Source organism: Magnolia sinica, chromosome 5 (assembly GCF_029962835.1).
Source record: "Magnolia sinica isolate HGM2019 chromosome 5, MsV1, whole genome shotgun sequence".
NCBI classification, from domain to species: Eukaryota; Viridiplantae; Streptophyta; class Magnoliopsida; order Magnoliales; family Magnoliaceae; genus Magnolia; species Magnolia sinica.
The window spans coordinates 102,945,011-102,955,890 of NC_080577.1; the positions used below are offsets into that span (position 1 = coordinate 102,945,011).

General features: G+C 38.4%; 1 protein-coding gene across 1 annotated transcript; it reads right to left on the minus strand.

Annotated features, from left to right (window-relative positions):
- Nucleotides 1-1,711: 1,711 nt before the first annotated feature.
- Nucleotides 1,712-10,582, minus strand: LOC131246489 (CDP-diacylglycerol--inositol 3-phosphatidyltransferase 1-like). The gene is made up of 7 exons (XM_058246671.1): nucleotides 9,404-10,582; nucleotides 9,148-9,192; nucleotides 8,850-8,915; nucleotides 8,034-8,148; nucleotides 7,890-7,946; nucleotides 7,650-7,748; nucleotides 1,712-2,068 (listed from the first exon to the last, which is right to left on the minus strand). The coding sequence occupies exons 1-7, from the start codon at nucleotides 9,415-9,417 to the stop codon at nucleotides 2,009-2,011; spliced, it is 456 nt and encodes a 151-aa protein (XP_058102654.1). The 5' UTR covers nucleotides 9,418-10,582; the 3' UTR covers nucleotides 1,712-2,008.
- Between the last annotated feature and the right edge of the window lie 298 nt (nucleotides 10,583-10,880).

Below are 10,880 nucleotides of genomic sequence, written 5' to 3' on the forward strand. Positions count from 1 at the left end.
GGCTACTAGCTGACCTCAGCTCGAACTTGGCTCGGCTCAGTCCTCAAGCCTGATTGGCCAGCTCGGCTGGGTTCAGTCAGCAGCTCGGGCCAGTTCGAGCTGATTTCGAGCAAAGATCAAGCCGAGTTCGCCTGTGCAGCATTTCCACAAACACCTGGACTGCACCTTCAAAATCCCACTGTTTGTAAAACAATGGTAATGGTTTTACAGGTAGTCTATCAAACACCTTCTGAGCAACATAAAAACCAAGAAAAAACGGGTAAGTGTTTCATATACATACCTTCCTTGCCACTAGCCACACTTCACTAGGTCATTTCAGAGGAGAGAGAGAGAGAGAGAGAGAGAGAGAGAGAGAGAGAGAGAGAGAGATCGGAAGAGGGGAGCTCGAGCTCAAGGTTTAGGGGCACCGAGTAAGGGAAAGGGCCAAAGGGGTTAGGGTTCGTGCAGCCAGGTAAGGGAAAAGGAATAAAGGTAAGTAGGTTTTTTTTTTTTTTTGAATGGTGTATATACCCGTGCATTGAGTCGAGCTGGATTCGATCCGGGTCGAGTTGAGCAAGGGCAAGCTCGAACTCGTTTTCGAGCTCCAAAAATCAGCTCGACTGGATTTGAACTTAGCTTCAAACTGAGTCGAGTCATCTTTTCGAGTCAAGTCGTGCTAGCCAACTAAGTTAGCTCGGTTCGTGCACACCCCTAAATGAGGGCCACCTTGAAACCTTCCTAGGGCCCAGCGTGATATTTATTTGCCATCCTACCTGTTGATAAGGTCACACATAATTGGATGAAGGGAAAACACAAATATTAGCATGATCCAAAACTTTTTTGCCCCCGAGTAGTTTTCAATGGTCGATGTTCAATCCCCACTTCCTTTTGTAGTGTGGTCCATTTTAGCTTTGGATCTGCCTAATTTTTGGGCTCATACCCTAAAATGATCTCGCCAAATGGATGGGCAGTTTGGATATAACACATATATCACACTGGGGCTTACAGAACTTGGACGTTGGCATACCATGCAACCTACTTCAATTTTATGCAAAAGCCTTTTGTAAAAACTTCTCATGAATCTAGGTGGGGATACCTTGATGTTAGTGGGAAATCCACTCCATCCATTCGTTTCCCATATCATATTAGGACATAAGATAAAAAGTAAAATGCGGTGGATTAAAAATGAAGATTGAATGTCATAGTTAATATTTCATGGGACCATAGAAGTTTTGGATTAGGCAATATTTGTGTTCTCAGTTCATCGGATGGCATATAAACATCATTGTAGACCTCAGGGAGGTTTCAATGGTAAGCATTTCCCTACCCACCTTTTCTTGTAATGCAGCCCACTTGAGTTTTAGATCTGTTTCATTTTTGGTCCCATGTCCTAATATGATCTAACAAAAATAAATGGATGAAGTGGATTTATCGCTGACATCACAGTAGGCCCCACCTAAATTACCATAGCAGGAATTTAGGTGACAAAAAGTAAGAGTCCAACTTCTCTTTCTAACTCTAAATTTTTACTTAGAATGAGTTTGTGCTAAGAAATTAAGTGGCCTTAGAAATGATGTAACCCTCTCTCACTAATGAGAATTATTAATCCAATAATTTTCAAACACTTTAACGAATACAAAGCAACGCTGGTTTTTTATGCTAGCATTTATTGCACTTATAATATTATGAGCTAGAAGCCATGTCTTCAGACAATCCGTGAAGCACCAATCTCTATGAGGCTCACTATGTTGTATATGTAAATCTATTCAATCCATTAGGTGAGAAATCTTACTTAAACCATACATACAAAAATCAGCCAGACAGAAAACTGGTTTGGGCTACACCAATGGTGAAAATGCAAAAATAGTACCTATATAATTCAAAATTAAACCCACCAATTAGCTGAATTATTTTATTTTATTTTTTTTTCTCTGAGAGAATTTAAAACACTAGCTGAATTCATTTTTGAGTAAAACATCTAAGTATGAATACACGAGGTCATAGAAACCTGGGCTCGTAGTCAGGAATATCAGGGTCTCTTCCTTCTGTTCACATCACAGAGCACACACACATCTGCAGCTGTTTTCATCTGCATATAATCAACAAAATAAAAAACTCCAATTAGAGCAGTAAATCCACTTGGTATTAAAGCATCCCTAAGTATGAGAAACTCTACAATGCAATTTCTTCAGCTTTATGTTATAATCGAAAAGTCTTCTGGCCATGATATTAAAAAAATAGTTATGTTATGGTTGTAAAAACCATTACATAATGGAAATGATCGCCCCCTTAAGTGATACGGGGGTGAATAAGTCTGTTATGAAAAAAAAATGTACTTCGGCCTATACAGGCCAATATGCTGTTACAGCCCCATACAACATGAAAGGGGCCCTTTTGAGAGCTTCCATTTTTCAATTTTTATCTCATTTTTTCACTTATTTATTTATTTCAACCATGAAAGAAGCTTAGAAATTAAGTTAAAACTAGATGTAGGATTATTTTCAGCGTCAAAATACAAAATTTGAGTGGGATTCAATGAATTGAAGCATAGTGGACTATTTTTGGAAAATATTGGAAGGGATAGGCTATCATGGTTTTTTTTTTTTCACTTTATCATCTTCGTTTTGTTGTACTTGTATGTAATGGGCCCTAATCCACCAAAACATGCTTGACTTGCATTTGATCATGGTCTCTTTGGTTGATTTTTAGTAGATCAAGTTGCGACTGCACCACAGACATCTTTCTTACCAAAGAATGGCCCGTTACATCATCAAATACATGTCTAGAACCAAAATAATATTATTAATAATAAAGAATAGATATTGGGATCCTTGCATTTTTTAGAATTTTACTAATAATTTTTTAAATTTTTCCCAAAGGAAAATTTTCAGCCATTATAGGGGCCATGTCAGCCAATACAAGAGTGTAGCAGCCGCTGCAGTAATACCTTGCTTCTGGCTGCATTCTTTATGGCTCTAGTGCTTTGGTTGATACAAGTTGATAAATAAATATCATGATAGAAACTGCTACAGAAATAGAAGAAGAAAGGATCGCAACTGAAATAGTAGGTGTAAATTATGCATTGTTTAAAAGAGGCATGCTTCTTGCAGCTGCACGTCATCTTGAGCCCACAAGTGCCTTACAAAACACGTGCCTAAGTTGCACATGTGTGAAGAGACTGGTGGTTCATGAGCATGTCCCTAGCCCAAAAGTCATGCAGATCCACTTGTCAAACATATGAGAAATGGTCGGTTAAAACATATCATTATCCACATTCAACATAACTATGTGGGCCTCCTGATCAGCTGACAAGCCTCATCTTTAGTCCAGGGAAAGGTCTCAGTGAGGCCCACCCCATGAACAGTCTTATTCTCAAATGTCTCACTTTGCTGCTAACAATGTGTAGGCACAAGAAAGCATTCCTTCTGTTTAAAATATCACCTATATAAGCAAATGCATTTTCAGTTTTTTTCCCTCTGATGTTAATCAGTGAATTTCTCACATCCACATACATATGCATGTGCATACTATTCAGACAGTGAGGAAACAATGCATTGTCACTAGACAACATATGCATGAATGCCCGACGGACAACTAGATACTAAAGCCCATGTCAAATGCTTTGAATCATTGTCACTCATCACATTAATTATCATCATCATAGCCCTTTCCCAACTTTGGAGTAGGCTTGAAAATTCCCATTTGCCAATCATTCATACAGCCTTATTCTCTGTAAGTTTATGAGCATCCATATCCATTATCACCACATTAATATGATTGCTTTTGGATTTTCCCCTCATGCGCTTTTCAGGTCATTCAACCCTAATCAAAGCTAGTGACCTCATCAGGCCATTTTCAGCTTTTGTAGCACATGGCTGAATTATTTTAATAGACACTCCATTTTATGTCCTACTGGGGCCTACTCTTTGGTTGCTTTGTAATGTCTCCATTCTTGATTTTATCTTCTAGGCCTTTTCCTGATCCTACAATTTGGCATTCACTCTCTTTTTGGTCTTTAACCATGTGTTTGCAAACAACATACACCAAAGACCTCTACTTGAATCCGGTGACTAACACATCTGTTATAGGTGCAAAATGGTAATTACTTCATGCTAACCCTTGATGAAGATCCATAACACAAGCAACTCATCAACCTCACCACTAGCCATTCTCACTCTCAAACTTGTCTTTTTTATGATCTCTACCCTTGATACCTTTCCTCACCATTAGGGGTGTACATTGAGTCAAACCAAGTCAAGCTGGCCTCAGCTCGACTCGGTTCGGCCACTAGTTGACCTCAGCTCGAACTCGGCTTGGCTCGGTCCTCGAGCCTGACTGGCCAGCTTGGCACGGTTTGGTCAGCAGCTCGGGCCAGCTTGGGCCGAGTTCGAGCCAAGATCAAGCTAGGTTCGTCATTGAGGCATTTTCACAAACACCTGGACTGCACCTTTAAAATCTCACTGTATTTGATATAGCAACAATGGTTTTACAGGTATTTTATCAAACACCTCCTTAGCAACATAAAAATCAAGAAAAAAAGGGTGTTGGTTTCATATACATAACTTCCTTGCCACCAGCCACACTTCTTTGAGTCATTTCATCAAACACTTGGTGAGCAACATCAATATCAAAGTAACCAAGTCACTGAACTGGTTCGATCCGAGTTTGATTCGAGCTGGGTTCGATCCAAGTCGAGTCGAGCTGGGGCCAGCTCGAACTCATTTTTGAGCTCAAAAAATCAGCTCGACTCGGCTCAAACTCAGCTTCGAACCGAGTCGAATCGAGCTTTTTCAAGTCGAGTCGAGCGAGCTAACCGAGCTAGCTCGGTTCATGTACACCCCTACTCACCATCAACCACATGATTTCTCCATATCTATAAAATCACTTGCAGATTCTTCCTCTTCTTTATAATTTTTCATTAATTACATAAGAAAATAGCCTTGACTATTGACATCCTTGTGACGCCAAACTGATTCTCTAATATTCTTGCATCTTCTCTTCCCACCCAATTTGATCACCACCACCACCATCATCATCTAAACCATATCCCAATTAACTAGGGTCTTTTCTTACTAGCTTCATCCACGTCCTTTTATGCCTTACCCTTTGTGCTTTTAGAACCTTCAATTTGAACCAACTCGTGGGGGTTGGATTGGTGAAAAAGGAAGGGTCGTTTGGAGATTAGCCATGTTGGCAGTCATTTGGGCTCTTTGGAGGAAAAGGAAAAATTGAGGCTTACGGAATTAAAGTGGGTCAGCAGCAGAGGTCTTTAGAAGTGCAAAGCTAGATGCTTTGGGATGGGCTTCTTATTCAAAGGGCTTTGATGAGTGTACTTTTTCCTCCTTGTTCGGGCTTTAGCCGCTGTATTTTCTGTTGAGGCCTTTTTGGCACTTGGTTTCTAATAAAAATTTCATTACACACTCGGTTTCTAATAAAAATTTCATTACGCCCCCGCCCCCCCCCCCACACACACACAAAAACACTCTCTTCTTGGTTTCTACCGTGCATGATGAAACCATGTAAGTCTACTTTCCCTCATCTTATTACCTGTTGCTACTGCTCCTAAGTTCCCTCAAATGCATTCATTTCTAATTATATCCTTCCCCGCCTTACCACTCGTCCATCTTAACATCATCATTTCAGCTACATCCATCCTATGAACATGTTGTTCTCGTCCCATAAATAGCCATCCTATAAAATTTCCCTTTCAGTTTGAGTGGTAAATTTTAAAAGACACAGCTATCCAACATGGCAATAGATCACTATCACCATCATCAACAAAGACACAATTATCCAACATGGCAAGAGGTCACCATCACCATCATCTAAGCCTTATCCCAACTAATTGGGATCAGCTACATGAATCATCTTCCACCATTCCACTCTATAAACGACCGACAAACTAAAACATAACAAACTCTCAATACCCTCCTTGGCAGGAGTGCTGCCCCAACCCATTAGGTTCGGGATGAACAAAAGGACATATCAAACATTGAAGCAATTGCTATGATTTCCCCTACAATAAAGGAGAGGTTACAAAGCTCTCCCTAATGCCCAAGAGATGATATTGCCAGAGTAGCATGAACCTTCTTTCTAGATGTCAATGTCACTCTGGACTGTGGTTGGGACATGCACTCCCTCTTCTACTTAGTTATGTTTGCTAACAATTTTCGTTTATGCATGCTAACAATTTTCAACAGACACTTCCCCACTCCAGCACCTGAATACAGCTTCCTCTCATGCCTCATGCAATTATAGGTTTTCTTAGAGTTTTCTTCCATATGACATTATCACCAACACCATCATCATCATAATTGGTGTTTGCGATATCGATACTATCAACCGATATATTTGATACGATATTCGGCTTTAGTTGGAAAACTTTCGAGTATCAATCAATAAATCGCAATGTATCACTATGTATCGCAATATTGATCGTAATGTATTGCAATGTATTGACAATATCTTAAGTGCATTGGTCCCCTTTACGAAAATATTGAAATTTTTTTGCTAAAATCCAAACAAAAAACAAAAACAAATTCTGTTTTTTTTTTTTTGAAATTTTTGGCTTTCATTACATTCTTAAGGAAATTTCCACCTTTGTGATCCAGATCAGGACTTTCACCAATCCAGAATTAAGGTTCTATACTGCAGTGTTGATCAAGTTGTAATGTAATTTTATATTTAGAATGTAGAGAAAATACTTTGATTTATGCAGCACCATGCATATAATATAACAGTATGCATGCAAGATCTATGATAGTAACACTCATCATTTCATATATAAATTGCATATCAATTCATATATAAAGTTATAATGCATATATTTAGTGTATAGTTGGACACCACATGCAAGGTGTTCGGCACAGCTTTTAAAAGTCAAATTCACAACCAATGCTTACAAATATTTTAACTAATAAAATATTATATTTTCTATTATATAATAATTATTGAGAAGGTTTCAAGTCCAACCAGTTGGACCACAGTTTATGGTCCACTCAGTGAATAAGTTTCATTCTATCATGCACATGTGACATCCAACCCTTCAAATAGGTAGGGCTGACCATGAGGATCAACTTGTACAAAAATCAGTCCCATCCACTCATCAGGCAGACCACACTAAAGAAAACAATATCTAGCTATCCCCTCGATGAGTTAATGTGGCTGATTTTTGCAAAAGGTCATCCTCATGATGTGGTGGACAACCCATTGGGTGGGTTGTATGTGGCACGCACACAATAGAATTGAAGTTATTTTCTGGATGGGCCGCAAATTGTGGTCCAACCAGTTGGACTTGAGACCTCATAATTATTTGTACACAGAACTAACAAAAATGTATAAATAATAATAATAATAATAACAACAACAATAATACTAATGATAATAATAACAGTAATAGTAATAATAATTAAAAAAAAAAAAAACCTAAATTATTTGTGTAGAAGTATCCTAGAAATAAAATATAATGCTAGCTAAACATAAAAGAAATTAGTCTTTTATGTGAGCCATGCCTGGGAATGTTAGAAAAAATTAAGTACGGAACAATTTTGTAGTGTAGCTCGCTTTGTTAGATAGGAAACTACATTTCAAAAAACCCTTTTACAGCCTGTGAGAATGGGAAGGCAGAGATTTTTTTTTTTTTTTTTGAAGATTTTGAAGAGATACTGTACCTGTATGATGTTGACTGCTTGTTTGATCATCCACCCAAACAGAGCTAATGTGACTAGAAATAAGAGCAAAGAGCTTGATTTCACAGACTTCACCAAAACCTGCCATAGGATAAACAAAAAAAATAAAAATAAAAATAAAAATAATAAAATAAAATTTAATGAAAAAGATGAGCTAGCAAAGTTTCATCATAGATTTACATGCAAACATAGCAAAGCTACAGATGAGAAAAAAAGGCTTACATCAACAAGATTTTCTGAATGGTTCTCAGCAAGGAGGAAAAGGATGATGTAAAGAACCTGTATCATTAGAGTGCACCGTGTTTATCAGAAAGTAGCAAGTAAAAGAATCAAAACTGTAAAGAGAAGATTGGAAGAATTAATTGCCTCAGTTCCCACACAGCAGTAAGCCATGAATAAACGGTGTCCATAGTATGTCTTCAAAAGCCAGTTAGTGCTGTCTTTTACATCTTTGTGACTAGCCTTGCCTGCAAGGAAAGTACTGCAGAACAGTAAATCAGAGAAAATTAGATTTATGCATGGACAATCACAAGAGTGGGTTGAAGATTCATGAGAAGTTAGTTATAACTTGGACTTCTTCCCAGCCAAATATGTTTTTAATTTCATGTGAAAGCTCTTTGATCTATCCATGCAGCCTACACTACAGGAGTAGGAACCAATAAGAAAATTTATTTTATGGAGTTGGGACAGAATAAGGACTTACACACAGTTCAATCATCTTGACTGCAAAGATGTATTAGATCAGTTTCTCTAAAATTTTCTCCTAACCATCTACCTATTAAATGATTGAGAGGACTTCTCTACAGAAAACAAAGAATTGCAGTTGTTATCGGTGCACTGAAGAACCACGACCCAGTTTTAAAGTAGAACTCAATGCCAAAGTTGGACACTATAAAAATAACTATCGGAAAAGTGAAATTGCACCTTTTCTGTATGCAGAATATGTTCATACATGTGGTGCGTAGGACGTGATGGACAACCTAAACTGCACATTTCATGTTCCATGTCTGCTAGCCTTCTGTGCTTTTCAAATCTCTCAAATCTCACAATAGGCAGGACTGCTATCATTGGCAAATTCCCATGTAGATTACAATCCAGTGCAATCAAGTAAATCAACTGGAGCAATAGCGCATGCACCTTACATGCAAAACAGAGATGAAGACTGCAATAGAAAGGAATTACCTGTACATTTGCAACCAATGGCTGGAAATATCCAAGGCAAGCAATGACAAGAAAAGCATGGCAGGTCTGCAAAGAGGGCGAGATAAAATCAAGGTATGCATAAACGATTAGGTAATGGCCATTACAGCTGTTACATAATGTTAATGGTGGGCACTATTACGCATTACAGGGCTGTAACGGCCGTTGCAGAAAAATGGCCCACAAACAGCCCCTTACAGGCTTCTTCTTCTTCTTCTTGGAAATGGCATCGAACGAATAATATAAGCATCAAAATAGATGTACTCAAGAAAATATTTACCTATAAAAGTGCGCGAGGATTGCCAATAGACAAACAGTGCTGACCCTGGTGAATGAAGGGCACAAGTAAAAAAAGATGAGCTCATGGCCATATAGAAATAGATCTCTTGGTTCATGTGCAATATACTAAAATATGGGTAATTAAAAAAGAAGTTAACCCTGAAAATTTATTTATTTATTTATTTTTAATAAGTAATGTTGGGAGAAATTTGAATCTCTTTCTTTAAAAATATGCAGAAAGTTTTACAGAAGAGCACCTGTCTGTTACCATGTCCAAAACAGCTCCAAAAGTCGACACTGAGACAAGAAGTCAGAGAGACCAGTCAAATGCTATATACCTCATGCCTTTTTTTTTTTTTTGATATATATCTCAATCTAATACAGTGTCAGTTTATAAAGGGTTGTACATTTTAAGTTGAAACAACGTATTTACGAGCTTAGAATCCATTTCTCAATCTTAAGTCCAGAAACAAAGGACAGCAACGTATGGTCCAAAATTGAAATATAATAAGCAAACACAAGAAATTTCAGGGTCCAATTGTAGGGTTGTAATCAAGATAAGGTCAGCCCGAGCCCAATCCAATCAATAAATGGGCCTAGAAGCTAGGCATGAGCCGAACCTATGACCCAAAGTGAGATGACCAGCCCCTACCTTTAACCAAATTCTTAAGCCCAAGCACAGCACAAGCCAACCGACTCATTAAAAAATAAAAATAAATAAATAAAAAGTATTAGGAAGGCTTGAACCCAAGACTTTTGGCCACATTCCACACATCTCTACCACTAAAGCGAACGCACACTTGCTGCATGTATATAAATAAAATGTGTTGGCAACATTCCACACATCTCCCCTAGCTTTTGTCTCTTGGTGTCAGCGTTGGCCCAACAAATGCCTTCACAATTCATGCTCATTCCGATCTCTATACATTTCACCACTCTAAAAATTTCCACTGCCCCTACCATACTCCAGCTTCTTAGTTTTCACCGCATGTCTAGGATTGAGCCCTAGGATTATATGATTGACTTGAATAGCTACCTACTATGCTTTACACCTAATCATTCCTCTAGGGCTATGGCAGATGGAAGTCTGACACACATGATTTTAAATATAGCTGCCGGGCCCTGTATAGGCACATATCGATTGTATCACGTATGAGAGCCCTAAAGTCAGCAGCTCAGCTTTTAAGCAGGTGAGGTTGGCTGGCCAGTTGATCAACCCAACCATGGCCTGCCCTACCCAAGTAGGTGCTTTGGACATGCCAGGCCCAATATCTTCTACCACAGCAAAGAACTCATCTCTGCAAGTTTCTATTCAAATAAATCGTCACAAAAACATAAAACGATGCATATGACCTGAAGTGCCATCTTTATAGAATCTCATACACATTTCCTTTTAGAGCTCAATCTCAATTCCTAGTCATAGAATTTCCCAAAGCATGGAAACAGCTATTAAAGATTCTCAACAGTCAAACTTCCTACTAAAAATAAAGAAAAAAAATAGCTAAAGAGGCTCTCTTTAATTTAACTACTAAAAGATGCCAAGAGTCTAGTGTCCACATGCCACTTCTTCACAAGCATATTGGCCACACGTGATCATGTGGGGCCCACTTGATCATCTCAGATATGTAGGCAGGGGTTTGACAGCAAAATCCCTCGCGTCTACCTGCAATAAAACACAGCCAAAAAAAAAAACAACCAAGAACTGAGAAGAACAAAAAAGAAACCTTGGTCTCA